Source organism: Panulirus ornatus, chromosome 31 (assembly GCF_036320965.1).
Source record: "Panulirus ornatus isolate Po-2019 chromosome 31, ASM3632096v1, whole genome shotgun sequence".
Lineage (NCBI taxonomy): Eukaryota > Metazoa > Arthropoda > Malacostraca > Decapoda > Palinuridae > Panulirus > Panulirus ornatus.
In genome coordinates, this window is record NC_092254.1 from 1,024,799 (window position 1) to 1,040,134 (window position 15,336).

At 42.6% G+C, this 15,336-nt stretch overlaps 1 protein-coding gene and 1 long non-coding RNA gene across 7 annotated transcripts in view; one reads left to right on the plus strand and one right to left on the minus strand.

Moving 5' to 3' along the window:
• The window catches only part of LOC139758642 (ras-related protein Rap-1b-like), a 143,423-nt gene extending 128,723 nt beyond the window's left edge, over nucleotides 1–14,700 (plus strand). For 2 of the 3 annotated variants that reach the window (XM_071680184.1, XM_071680185.1), the window contains 5 exons: nucleotides 3,624–3,647; nucleotides 7,976–8,236; nucleotides 8,749–8,889; nucleotides 9,052–9,275; nucleotides 10,398–14,700. In XM_071680184.1, the coding sequence (XP_071536285.1) occupies nucleotides 3,624–3,647; nucleotides 7,976–8,236; nucleotides 8,749–8,889; nucleotides 9,052–9,275; nucleotides 10,398–10,539 (792 nt within the window). In that variant the 3' untranslated portion in view covers nucleotides 10,540–14,700. The remainder of the gene's footprint in view (nucleotides 1–3,623; nucleotides 3,648–7,975; nucleotides 8,237–8,748; nucleotides 8,890–9,051; nucleotides 9,276–10,397) is intronic. The other variant, XM_071680186.1, reaches the window with a different exon arrangement.
• Nucleotides 1–15,336, minus strand: part of LOC139758648 (uncharacterized) — a 184,611-nt gene that overhangs the window by 154,788 nt on the left and 14,487 nt on the right. Inside the window, exon 1 of one of the 4 annotated variants that reach the window (XR_011714883.1) lies at nucleotides 10,384–10,398. The exons of the other annotated variants lie outside the window; for them this stretch is intronic. This is a non-coding gene — a long non-coding RNA (uncharacterized lncRNA). Of the gene's footprint in view, nucleotides 1–10,383; nucleotides 10,399–15,336 lie in introns of those variants that run through there. 4 annotated transcript variants of the gene reach the window in all.

The following is a 15,336-nucleotide window of genomic DNA, read 5'->3' on the forward strand; positions in this document are numbered from 1 at the left end:
CTGGTTAATCTGGATTATATGGTTTTCAGCGTCCTAACTTGTCCAGGGCCTGAGGTACTGGCTTGTTTGAAATAAGTTACATGAAAGTGCTTCAATGTATGAGTGCATAATCGGCAAACCATACTGATATCAACTTAACCCACTGACCTTTATGTTCGCTTAACAACATTCATAAGAAAACCGATAAAAGCAGAGTGGTGATACCAGAAGATCTTGCGAGCGAAGGTTTCTGTTTTCAAAACACTGACATATACCGAACGCCTCATGAAGCAAGTTCCTCACACCTGCAGTTACCATGGCACCAGACGACCATGATTCTCACTCACCAAGCCACAGACAATGAGGACTCTAACCTCAAGATTTCGTAGATGAATAACGTTCTAACCAGAACCCTTACCATACTAAAGCTTCCTAAACCAACCCAAATTTAAGGTGAAGAAGCTTCAGATTAACCAAGACCTGAAGATAACTGAAGCCCTGATCAAGATGAACCTCGATTAACCCGCCATATTAACCAACCATGTGATGAAGTCAACAAAATTGTAATCACCCTGAGCAACTTTGATCTTAACTAAACCAATCACAAATGACCGACTGGTCTAGCCACTTTCTTGGGGGAGGGGGGTGTAATTCCAGCTTCTAATTCACTAAGATGATCTAACTGATCCAGTCCCTTGTTATCCAGATTTCTAAGATAACCCCTGATAAACTCTGTTTGAACTGCATCAAGGCCGAATAAAAAGTTTCATCAATTTAAGGGTGGAATATGCTATTGCTATCTCGGGTAAAAGGGTTCTTACTAATTCCAAGGATAATCCAGACTAACGCAAACTACAGATAATCAGAGCTCAGGACCAAACTCCGGATAATCAAGGCTGTAAACCAAATTCCGGATAATCAAGTTTCTAACCAAACAACCTTATGATCAAAGTTCTGGCCATATCCCCAGATAATCAAGATTCTAACCAAATCCTGGACAATCAAATTCTAAGCCCCAGATAATAAAGGCCCTAGCCAAACCCCCAGTTGTTCAAGGTTTTAAATAAATAACTGAATAAGTCATTACTAATTAACCAAGCCAAGGGTAACTTAAGTGGTGAGTGTATGTATGTTTATACTAGTTCAGACAGTTATACTAAACAACTTTCTAGTAGTCTACTCTCATTATGAACATATGTCATCTTATGATCTAACACGCTAATTCTCTCTCTCTCTCTCTCTCTCTCTCTCTCTCTCTCTCTCTCTCTCTCTCTCTCTCTCTCTCTCTCTCTCTTACCTCAATATGCTGGACTAACCAAATGATCCAAGTTATCTCATTCATTAGGTTCAATATTCTAAAGTTATCAAATGATCACAGTTATCTTTTGAACATTAGGTTCAATATTCTAGTTATAAATGATGACAGTTATGCTCTCGTTAGGCTTAACATTCCAAAAATGTTGAACTTATAAATTATTTGAGTTATCTTCTATATGATTTGAATTTTTCAGTGATCATGGTTATATTCTTTTTACTAGACACTATGAGTATCTTAAACCTATCAGTGATCAGTTATCTCAACCAACAAGGCTCAGTACATTAAGTTTATCAATTGTCACATCTATCTTTTGCTGGCTAAGCTATAAATGTTTTGAAGGAACAGCTAAAACTGGTCTTCTAATCTCAATTAACTCACACATCACACTATTCTCTCACATAAAAACTCACAAACCATAGTTTTCCCGCATTACACATAATTACCAATCTCTCGCTCTTACTAATCTCACTAAGCCCACAAAACTCACTATGTAGTCCATTTACATATAATGTGTCTTTCAGTAATCACAGAACACTGGGCGACCGACATAACAGCCGTAGCCTTATTGTTATCAAAACACAATCGTCGCCATTACTCTCATAGTAATAATACAGACATTACCAGGAAGAGACAAGTAGGTTTACAGACTATTACTCTAGTTGGTAACAGTATCCTGAATTGGCAATAATGTTCCAGGACATCACCTCGCCAGATAACTTTACAAACTATATGAGTAACATGAGTGTGGGGGGGGGGGACATTAATGTCTTTGTAACGTACATCCAAATGGTCTCCAATAGTGTCACATGGCATGCGTCTTTATAAATCAAACATGCACTAAAGTCATATATTTCTTCACTAATTGATACACGTCACACATTGCACTGCAAATATATTTTAATTAGTTGCTAATTAATGCTACTTCAAACAGCAGGTGTAGCATAATCACAAATCAACAATCACCTAACGTCAAGTGCAACTCTTATCCTGTTCAGAAGTGTATCAAAACCAATTTATTTATAACGTGCAAATATAAAACAACTGTTCGTCTGAGATGGCTATTCATACTACGATCATACACGCATCATGATTACCCCAGGAGCAATCTATCTATACGAAAGAATTCCGGTGTTACCCGGAACACACAAATGAATTTCATTTTACGAATTATTACAAAACCTGATCGTAAATGTGAATATTGTTTGGAAAAATGGAAGTGTAAAGTTGTCTCCGTAATAAAAAAAAAAAAAAAGTTTCCATCTAAAATTATCAAAATCCCTTCGTTTGGATAAAATATATCAAATACCTCTCAAATAATTCAATGATAAATATACCTACCTTGATATTTCCCCGGGTATGTATACATACGATACAATCAGTAAGGTAAAGTCTACCGAACTATGACCATATCAGCAATCTGTGCCGTATGGGGAAGCGTAATGTAAACAAGGGGCGGAACGTCGACAAACATTTGATACGAGTTTTCTTACTCCAGGGAGCACACACACACACACACACACACAACCTGGCCACCCCCAGGGCTGCTGTCAATGTTCTCAAGTTGTGTGATACACATTTACCATGAACAGATGTTCTCAATACATGTTTATCTTCTCTCACTAATTTGTGAGTTCCTGATATCTTCCATTATCACAAACAGCTTTGAAAAGGCCCATTAGTCTGTTGCTGTTTGACTTCTTTTGTATTCCTTTACGACTACTAGGCAAGTATGTCATTGAATATGCAAACTGTTCGCTGTCGATTACATGCGTGATTACAGAGAATTTCTATATTCAATAAATACCTTCATTCTTCATCTCTTTTTCTACCCATTCTCCTCAAACCTTACTCCTAATCCACCCTAATCTCACTCATTCCCTCAATCCCACCCTATTCTCAAACCCTGCATCAATCCCACCCTGATCTCAAACCCTCCATCAATCCCACCCTGATCTCAAACCCTCCATCAATCCCACCCTGATCTCAAACCCTCCATCAATCCCACCCTAATCTCAAACCCTCCATCAATCCCACCCTGATCTCAAACCCTCCATCAATCCCACCCTAATCTCACTCAAACCCTGCCTCATATCCATCCTTACCTTGCCTTAATCCCACGTCAACTGTGCTTCAATCCCACCCTAACCGTGTCTGAATCACACATCAACCTTGTTTCAATCCCATGCCAATCGTGCCCAAATCCCGCCCCAACCGTGCATCAATCCCATGTCAATCGTGCCTCAATCCCACCGCAACCTTGCCTCAATTCTACGCCAACCCTGCCCCAACCCCTGCCCCAACACGGCGCCACCTGCGGCCCCACTAGCCGGCATTATACGAGGAGGATCGGGTGAGATATAATCCAAACTTTTTTCTTTTGAACATCTTCCTGAGTTTGTATATAGTGTGCCACACCACGTGTGGCGCTGCCTTGCCTTGGCTTGTAGATTACATGTGTATAGTGCATGGCCTGTTATGAAGACAATGCTTTATGAATGGCTCAATGTGTCAATAGTACATTTACTGATCAACTTATGTTTAGATGGTAGATGGTGCTACTAATATTGACACTCTTTCCATACACTGTTCTGTGATAATGAGGGAAAGGAGGGGTGTTCTGGAACACGGATGGGATAGCAAGCAAGCAAGCAGGCATCCGGACAGGATGGGATGGTAAGACAAGGGAAGGGAAAGCCAGTAGAACCAGGGACTCACACGGATGAGACGCACTCACAAGTTATACAAAGCATTGAGTTTGGTTCTGGCTGGAAATGGACGGTAAACACGAGAAATGCTCCAGTCTAAATCAAACAATTGCATGCCAAATCTTAAACAGATATGTTCCATGTGCACATACTCTATTAATTCTGCCATTTGCGAGTTTAATATTACGAGAAAAAAAAATCCTCACGAGAATATTCGGTTACCAAATGTATAATAAAACTAATAATTCAATATTCATCACCTGGGTTTCGTCATCAACGGCAATATAGAGAACATTAGCACACAAAGATAAGTAAAAAGTCTGTATCTCCCTTACATCAATATGCAACCAAAAAATCAATATGATCGTATCAACAGCGACAATCAATAGTACCCACCAGGACATCTGTAAATCAAAAAATACTTCACTTACAAACGAAAATGAACGACTTGAGATGTATGTTCACAATCTCCACTGCTTCGCCCGTCTCCCTCAACCAATACAGCCTTAAAGCTGACGTAACCCTCTGTAGCTCCTGAAGGAGTTTTACGTAAACTGTTATGGCCTTACGAGTTAACTGTCGCATAACCAACTTTGGCCGCCTGCAACTAATAATGTATTCTCCTGAAATTTACTTATACTATCAAAACTATGATGGTAATCTAATGCATACAATAATCATACTAAAAGAGAACCTTTACGCAATCTACTGTAAAAATATTACCGTTAAGACAATTATCAAATACTCTTTGCATTATCATCATGCTCTAATATTCGTTAGCAAATATCCTAAAATTCCTATTTACATTGCTTCTTAACCGCATGTACCATAACTTTTTATAACAATTATCTTTTCATTTTTTGCATGTTCACACCCCAGGCATGAGTCACTCAACTAGCGATATTTTTTTATCGTTTCTAAAAAAAATTGCACAGCAAAGCAATCAACTTTCTTTAAAGTAGGCACAGCAATGTAGTCAAATTTTCCATGGAATGTAAAGCAAAGCAAAGCAACCAGTTTCTTTGAAAAATGCAAAGCACGTTTCCCAAGGAACTGCAAATCAAAACATTTAATTTCTTTCAAAATAATTAAGCACAGTCAATTTGTTAAGGGAAGGCAAAGCAAATCAGTCACTTTTTCAGAAGCCTGGAAGGCAAAGAGGCCAAAATCCTAAAGGGATATAAAAAAAAAAGAGCCAATTTTCCAAAGAACTGCAACACAAAGCAGCCTATTTCAAAGGGAATACAAAACCAAACAGCCAATTTCCTAAAGGACTGCAAATCGAAGCAACTAAATTCCTAAAGGAAAGTCAAACAAAGCAGTTAACTCGGGCAACCATGAACGTGCAACCCACACGAGTTGCTCAGGTTCATTAAGGCCTTACAGTAGCGAACCTCGTCCGTCTGTGCTGCCTTCCAGCAAACCGTCCAATGTAAACAAGCCCTTGCAGTGTTTACTGAAGGTCCTCACGTCCTCAGGACACTCTGGAGTGTCCTTCAAGTTATGATGGTCCCAGGAGGCCCTGATGTTACCATGTTATGATGTGGACAGGAGGCTTTGAGGTATCCTTCATATTACGTTGGTTCCAGGAAGCTCTGATGTATCTTTCATGTTATGATTCCAGAACGCCTTGGTGTCCATGCTCTTTCCAGAACGCCTTGGCGTCCATGCTCTTTCCAGAACGCTCTGGTGTCCATGCTCTTTCCAGGACGTTCTAATATATCCTACATGATATGCTCCCAGGACGCTCTGATGCTGCTTTCATTTGTTTCCAGGACGCTCTGGTGTATTCTTCATGTTATATTTCCAGGATATTTCGATGTAACTTTCCAGTTATATTCCCAGGACGTTTTGACGTGACCTTCCAGTTATGTTTCCAGGACGTTCTGATGTAACCTTCCAGTTGTTCCCAGGACGTTCTGACGTAACCTTCCAGTTGTTTCCCTGACGTTCTGATGTAACCTTCCAGTCGTTCCCAGGACGTTCTGATTTAACCTTCCTGTTGTTTCCAGGACGTTCTGATGTAACCTTCAAGTTACGTTTCCAGGATGCTCTGACATCGTGTTGCCTCCCGGGCGCTCTGATGTCTCCAGGTTGCAATAGTTTCCAGTCTACTGTTATGTCTGCACGGTGTTGTGATGTCCAAGTGGACATGATGTTTCAAGGACGATGTGATACTTCCAGGATACTATGGATTTTAGGATACTACGACGTTTCCAGGAAAATTTAATTTTGTTCTTAGGATGCTGTGATGTTTGCAGGATACTGTAGTGTTTCTAGACTATTGTAATGTTACAACGATACTGTGATGTTTGCAGGATACTGTGGTGTTTGCAGGATACTGTGATGTTTGCAGGATACTGTGGTGTTTGCAGGATACTGTGGTGTTTGCAGGATACTGTGATGTTTGCAGGATACAGTGGTGTTTGCAGGATACTGTGGTGTTTGCAGGATACTGTGATGTTTGCAGGATACTGTGAAGTTTGCAGGTTACTGAGGTGTTTGCAGGATACTGTGGTGTTTGCAGGATACTGTGATGTTTGCAGGATACTGTGGTGTTGGCAGGATACTGTGATGTTTGCAGGATACTGTGGTGTTTGCAGGTTACTGTGATGTTTGCAGGATACTGTGGTGTTTACAGGATACTGTGGTGTTTGCAGGATACTGTGGTGTTTGCAGGATACTGTGGTGTTTGCAGGATACTGTGGTGTTTGCAGGATACTGTGGTGTTTGCAGGATATTGTGGTGTTTGCAGAAGACTCTGATATTTCCGCAATGTTTTAATGATTCCATGACGATGATCTCTTCCACGGTCTCTCATGTTCTGCAGATCCTCTTATATTTCAAAGACATTTCATCTTTCGCAGTTTATTTCTAGTCTTTCAGGGAACTTTAATATATCCAAGATCCTCAAATTTTTCCAGAATGTAGCAAGACACTCACGTATTTTTCAGACGCTCAGCTGATTTCAGAATGTTCGTCGTTTTCATAATACACATTTTTCCTGAACTCTTAAATGTCTGCAGTCTACTTATGCTCCTTGATGTACTAACATTTCTGGACTACTCTTGTATTTCCCGAGTGTTCTGGTGTTTCTCCTTTCCTCTAGTGTTTCTAATTCTATATTCAAACGCTCTAACGTATTCAAGAAGCTTTTTATTCCTCCGGTTTCCAGCATGCTCGAATATTTCCAAGATATCTTGGTGTCTGTCGGATGATCTAAAATTTCAGGCTTGTTCTGAGAATTCTTGAATCCCTTTGATCTTTTGAGTTGCTCAAATACTTTACATGAGATTCTATTACGAGTCTAGGAAAATTCACGGTTTCGAGATCTCATATTTCCAAGATGTTATGATATCAGCAAGATGCCCTTATGTTCACAAGTAACTTTATGTTTTCAGAAGAATGTTCTGGTGTTTCCACAATACCCTGATGTAGTTAGAGTTCCCTCATGTTCCCAAACTGCTGCAGCGTTTCCAAGAAGCTGAGATATCTTCAAGATTTACTTTTTATATTTCTATGACTTCTCTCGGGATGCTCCGATGTTTCTAGGACACCCTAACATTTCCAGAATAACCAGAAATTTCCAGATGAACAATTCTTTTACGGAAACTTGACAACTCTAGCACACATTACAGCCTCAAATAGCTGGTCATTCTTTTCAAACTGTTTAAAGATTCTCACTTTCTAAATCTTCAAAATACGTAGATTCTTCTAAACTCTTATCTGTCATGTCTGCGAATGTAACATCATTGTCTTTAAACCTTTCAGAAATAGCAAAATTACATCATTTAAGTCGTAAGAATTTCAATTATAGAATCGTCAATTGAAACCTATAAAGAAAATGCTCTAGATTTGCAAAGAAAACAAGAAACACTTAAAATGTTACCCAATCTTAATCCCATTAAATCCTCGCTATCTGGAAGAATGCGTATATAAAATAAACTTCTTTCACTTTTAACCTTCCATGCAGCCATCTCCAGTAAGCAGGGATGAGGAAGCTGGAGCCTCAGCGGGAAGGCCTTCCTCAGGAACCCCAGGTGGAGCGGGGGCCAGCACCAGCGACGGAGCCTCAGACAAGAGTGGTGACAGCCAGAAGAAGAGGCGCTACCGGGTTGTGGTGATGGGGGCCGCCAAGGTGGGCAAGACGGCCATCATCAACCAGTTCCTGTACGATTCCTTCACACCCAAGTATACCAGAACTGTGGAGGAGATGCACCACGGCGAGTATGAGGTAGGCCATGGGCTTGGCCGCATCTTTGGTTCATCATAGGTCTGCGCTTCAAGGCACCTGTAGTCAATGATGAGGCATCGTATGAGTAACTGTAGCGAGTCCTTCCTCTACATCCCTGAGGATCAATGTTGGAGTATCCCTGTGAGGGCTTACAGTCATGTGCGGGGCGCTTCTTAAGGTCGGTATCAGGCGAATCCTCATAAACTCACGTACTATTGAGTGTTACTCGTATCCTCGATGCCCGACGTGTACCGAAGACACGCCAGGGTCACGAGGTTCCATACGCCCTCTGATTCATGCGTATCTTATCACATGTCCCCAGTGCCATACGAGTCCTTTACAGTCAACATTTCCTAAGTGCAATATGTATCCTCAATATACCACGTATCATCCAGTCGAATATGTCCTCCAGCATATGTCTGAGCGTCACCAGAGACCCACACACGTCTCGCTTACTGTACCTTTAATGTTCAAGTTACCGTGCATGTCCTAAGCATATCTTGTGTCCTCAGGTCTCTGGCATGTCCCTGACGTTGGACATCCTGGACACGTCGGGTTCCTACGAGTTCCCGGCCATGCGGGAGCTGTCTGTCAACACTGCCGACGCATTCATCCTGGTCTATTCCGTCACCGACGCCGATTCCTTCGAGGAGGTGAGTCCACGTCCGCAGGAGCCCTGAGCTGCGGGTCCTTCCTTATGTTGTCCTCCGTCATTGTTCTCTGTATACACGGACACACACACGTCCGGTCGTGTGTGTGAAGTGGTGGCCTCTCGCACCTCCCGGGATGTCCTCATACACATACTCTACCCTCAGGTACGGAGTCTGAGGGAGTTAATCCTGCACACTAAGAACCAGTTGGTCCCCATCGTGGTGGTGGGCAACAAGAACGACCTCGAGGACGAGAGGGCGGTGCCCCTCGAGACCGCCGAGACCATCGTCCTCGTCAACTGGGAGAATGGCTTCCTGGAGGCCAGCGCCAAGGACAACCTGAACGTCCTCAACATCTTCAAGGAGCTGCTCAACCAAGCCAAGATTAGGTGCGGTACAGGGAGGACCAGGAGAGAGAGAGAGAGAGAGAGAGAGAGAGAGAGAGAGAGAGATAAGAAGCGGGAATTGAGAAAAAGATGAATAGAACGACTGGGAGAGATTGTGGTAGAAAATGGGATGGGTAAGCATAGTAGAAAACGGGACGAAGCAAGCATATCAAAAACGGGACAAAGTAAGCCTCGCAGAAAACGACACGCAATAAGCATATTACAAACGGTATGGAATTAGTATGACAGAGAACAAAGCAGAATAAATGAAACGGACACAATAAATTCATATTTCCTCTGTACCTCACACATCTGGAACGCTCCACATCACATCCTACAGGGCTAAAGGACACATATGTAAGTACGGATATGTGACAATACATGTTCAAAACTTTAGTCCCACATGCCTTCCTTATCTAAACCCGCCTAGCATTCCCCACAACACCGCGGTACCTCATTATTCACGACGTTCTGACGCATCTATAGTACTGTCTGGCAACAAATAACTCATCACCCAAATTTAGGAACTTCCTTAACCTCCTCGGCACGACGGCAAGACCCATGAACACGACCGTATGGGCCAGATGGCCAAGCCTTTGCCCAGGCAACAACCCATACTATCATACCCTACGGTGGACGTGTCGTGTCTATATTACCTGTATGTACAACCTATCATCTTCATAAACCTAATCATCTGTATAAAGGTAATTTCCTAGTAGTTACTTGTTATGTCATTCCCCTCCCCCCAACTATCAGAATCTAGTTAACTTGAATATCATTGTAACAATGGTTATGATTTGGATGAACAAAATAGGGTGTGAGGAAAGGAAATATTTTTCATTGTATGTATAAAATACTGGGTGGAGAATATAGCCACAAAGAGGAGAATATTCATGTGTAGAGATGAGAGGAGTATCCATGTCCATTGCACAGATATTAAAGTCAATCAAAGAAATCTCTCTCTCTCTCTCTCTCTCTCTCTCTCTCTCTCTCTCTCTCTCTCTCTCTCTCTCTCTCTCTCTCTCTCTCACACACACACACACACACATCAGAGATGTATCATCCAAGCATGCAGTATACCTCTCAGCCCTTGTAAATTTACAAGCCTAACCTTTCTGTTGGTAGGTACGCGCTGAGCCCCGCGGTCAAGAGGCGACGCCAGTCAATGCCCAACGTCGGGATGCAGATCTCTCCAGCACAGCTGTCTCACCTGCAGCACATAAAACAAAAGCACAGCGGCAAGCGCAACTCCTGCGTCATCTCCTAGACACCTTCCCTCTCCATGGAGATCAGCCAGAGCGGCCCCTCACGTCACATACTGAACCTGCAACGTGGGCATTTATCAAACCTTGTCTCCCGAGGGTTTACGATGATTTATCGTCCTTGAGCACGACGATGCGTGCCTCTAGTATGACGGTACGGCCCTTCAGCACGCGGGATCGTGCCTCAAACAGGACAGTATGGCTTTTGGTTAAGACGGGCGATCCATTGACCTCATCCTGGTGGGTCAGGTCAAAAGGCCAGCCCATCGTACCTAAGGATCGCACTGTCGTGCTCAACGATCGTACCGTCGTATTCTGAAGCATCGTGCCGTCGTGTTGTGAAGCAACGAACCGTCGTGTTCAAGGTGCCTAATACGTCCCGAGTCCTCAGCGTGATGAAACCGGAGGGGAAGCTTTCAACACACCCTCCCTGTGGAACACCATGGGTACACATCGCTGTGGGCCAACCCGGCCGCACGAGGAAGCCCTCCTACCACCCACTCTCCCACACATTCTTGGTGTTGTGGACATGACGCAACCCATGCATTACGATAACGACTGTATCATCACTTGATACTGAGGAGTTTCTCTCCTTAATGATATACAGTTCTGGTGCTTCAATGTGCAACAGTGTGTCGTCGTCCCGGAACAAGATGACGTGTTTTCTGCGAGACAATCTTGAGCCAGAAAATGCAACGGGGGTGACGTATTTGCCTTCCGGACATTCCCAGTGTCGGAAAACGAGAATTAAATGTAGTGGTACAACCAGGTGGCTAAAACCTGTCGACGGTAACTGATCATCTGCCAAAATTACGACCACCTCATACCTTGAGCGTGGAGGTACGACTGTTGAGCACGACGGGACGACGGACGCGATGGTACGATCCTTGGGTATGATGGTCCGGACTCTGACCTGGTGAGGTCAAAGACCAGGCCAACCATACCCAAGGGTCGTTCCGTTAACGTGAAGGGTCGTGCTGTCGTGCTCAAGAGGTTGAGAAAACAAAGTAGGCATCACAAGTGAATCATCCAGTGTCGAGAAGAAAATGACACTATATAATGATATACTGTATATCACTATAGACAGAGCTAATACTATACGTTAATACAGAGCTATTCTATAACAGCGATCTGACGTGGAGACGTGGTACAGACAGGCGTTGTCCTCGCTCGTGTTATTGTGACGTGTCGTTCAGCTTCACGAAGACAATAATGACGTGGAAGACGAAGACAATCGTGACAGAGGAAAACTTTATCATGAAGAAAAAAATTCACGTTTTTTGGAAAGTGTAAACTTTGTGAAGTGGACACACGACAGGCGAGGTGGTGACGATCTTTTGGGTAGTTAACCCTGTGTGATCCTGGGTGAATTGGGACTTATGGGCTTAATCGCCAAGCCCAATTGCCATTGACCTCAAAGGTCACAGCTGATTTGGTTGGATTGCTATCTGGTCTAATCCTCATCCAGAATGAGGATCCATTTGTCTTTATGTGTCCCTTAGCTAATCAGTACCAATCTGATCCTCTACCCAATTGGACCTTTACTCCAATCCTCACTTATCTGACCCTTGAGACTAATTAAGCTCTTTCCCCAATCCTCATTAATCTAGCTCCTTCATCGAATCCGTAATCTGACCCACAATCTTATGTAAATGTTTTACCCAATCCTCATCAATCCAATGCTCTAGTCTAAGCGAACCGTTTAGCCAAATCCTCACTTCCGTATGTTTATTGCCACAAAGCATCCAATTATCAAATCCTTTCCATCCTAATCCCAGACCTAATAATTATCATCCAGTCTCCACTAATTTATCTCTAACCACCTAATCCCTCATCTACCGTCTCCAATATTCGTATCATATAAATAATTCATTTATCCAATCCAAGGTCCAAAAATTTGAAATCCATCCAATACTTTCAAATCCTCCCAAGTGAGATTGGCATCTAATCCTCCTCTGCTTGTCCGAACTATATATATTCGAATCCTGCACTTACTTTTACCAATCATTAACTTAGCAAATCCCTTTTCCGATCTTTACAATCCATCCTTTACCAATTACACTGAGGCCAACATGACCCATGTAACTTTTCTATATTGAAAGTGTTTTTCCATCTCTCGCTTGTCTTTAAGCTTTGCTATATTTCTAACAATAAAATATAGATAATATAGTCAGTTGCAATATTTCGCTCACGCATTAATGTCTTGTCTATTCATCTGTCTAACAACTAATGGTGATACTTAAAATATGATAAACCTAATTGTTTACGTACTTGAGTACCAAACGCGTCTCCTACTGTTATCCTAGGAGTAAATGCAACAGCCAATCAGGTGGAAAGTTTGGAACTAAACGCAATCTGACTGGCTGAGACAGAAGACCCGTTCGGTATTCACGACACGTGCTTGATTTTTGTCATGAAATTGTTTGCTTGACGAAAACGACATCTTGTTTTCTGTATGTCCAAAATGCCATCTCATGCATTTACACCATGGCTCCCCAAGACAAGTTCCTCACGAAATACCTCACAAGCCACATATCACAAGGTCACACCTGCATGAGGAATGTGGGCTACACCTGCCTAGGGTCCACCTGACGTAAGGTACGTGTGTCGTAAGACTGAAACAAAAAACGGGGGGAAGGTGTCTGCCTGATGTGCTTTACATTCACACAACAGAAGGAGTGCCTCTCCTGTGTCCCAGGACGAGAGTTTCCCTACTGCCATTTGGTGTGGTATACACGACAGAGGCATCCCTAGTGTCACCACGAGGTAATACGACACGTGACGTGTTCAGTGCTACCACCTCACAATGACCCTGCATAACACACACACACACACACACACACACACACACACACACACACAAAGTTCTACGTTCATCCGGCCACTACCTTGGGTGCGTGAGTGAGTGTTTCACGACACTCCTGATAACCTGACACACACTAAGTCCTCCCAGGCCTCCTCCTCACGCACACATTACGTCTAAATTTACAATATAACGATAACCTCCTACACTCGTCTGAATCTACGATGCCACCTCGTACAGTGACTTAAATTACACTGCGTCATCGCCTGCGATGAAGGAATTTAGAATAACGTTTACCACCTTCTGCAGTGGTCCAATTTACAATACCTTCAGTACAGGTCTAAACTTACAGTTCATCACCCCCTTGACTGGCGTAAATTTCAAATAAATCAACCCCCGACACTGGCATAAATTTCCAACATACCTCCTACAGGGATATCAATTTATAATACATCGGTTTCACTAATGACGTTAAGTATACGACACATCAGCAACAAATGTGCAAGTCTTGGCTACCACAGCCAACACAAGTAGGACAAAAAGAAGTGCTCCAGCTGGGGCCACCTGGAATACAGCGAAAAATGAAGAACATAAGAAAAGTAAAGTAGAATATATTACTCTGAGCTCCTGTGGTTTTTGTAGACATGACGCTTAAAGGTGGAAGGGTTATAGGAAAGGGGAAAAGACGGGAGAGGGAAGAGAATTCCAAACAGACGCTGTTCGTGGGAAGGAGGTATTACAGCGGTCCATCCTCGTGAGAACCGGTCCCCACACAAACTAAAAGATACAGCAACAGGCGCGGTGGTCCAGGTAAGGGCTAAGACATGAAGGAGTGAACCACAAAAGAGAACACAATCAGAACTTCATGTACTGCTGTATAACCTAGCTATACATACAATCAAAATATGGAGTTTTGTTTTTCATAAGGGCATAATCTAGTCTTATAACCACACTCTAGCTTTACACCCACAGACAACAACTCACTCTAGTTTTACACCCACACACTCAATTGCTTCACAACCACACACTCTAGCTTCACAATCATCCACTCTAGCTTTACAAGCATACTCTTACTTCGCAACCACACACTCTAGCTTCATAAACACACACTCTAGCTTCACAACCACACACTCTTACTTCACAACCACACTCAAACTTCACAACCACAGCCTCTACCACCACACATAACCCTGGGGAGCCTGTTATCATCGCTGCATGTGTACAGACCCAGTTGTTCCAGGTTGTAATGGTTGTAATTGACTGACGCACTCTTCTACTTGCAAGGAAACCCTGATGTTCCCAAGAGGAGTGCGTTCTATTTATTGTTTGTACAGTAAACGAGGACGCAGGTCTGTAACCTACAGTATAGTGGTTTTTATTAACCTTGTGTAAATGGCTATCATGACACTGTGTGTGTGTGTGTGAGAGAGAGAGAGAGAGAGAGAGAGAGAGAGAGAGAGAGAGAGAGAGAGAGAGAGAGAGAGAGAGAGAGAGAGAGATTGTGCTGAGGCTTACAGCCAAACATCTACCTATTGATGATATACTTCAAACACTGTAGCTCATATTGGTATATCAAGAGACTCGTCTGCACGTGCTGACGTCTGTACAATCCTGCGTTTGTTGTGCCCACTGAGACTGTAGGTAAGGCCCTTGGGTATAAGAAACTGACCTTTGACCTGACCCGTCAGGACAAAGTTCAAGCCATCGCCAAAAAAAAGGGATAAAAGGCCCAATGTTTATAGGAAGGTATTTACTCAGTTATTCACAACCACAACCACTCCATACAAAGACAGATCAAGAATCTGTCAAATCAGAGCAACTGTTCATGAGGAGGATTCGTTTACCAAACTGCAGCACTGCTAAAAAAAATTCTATTTTTTCAATCCTAAACTAAATTTCCAAAAAAAAAATAATCCATATTTCCATAATCTGACTACAACTACTATATATGTACAGAAATATCTAATATGTAAAGATTTTTTTTTCAAGACCTTAAAAT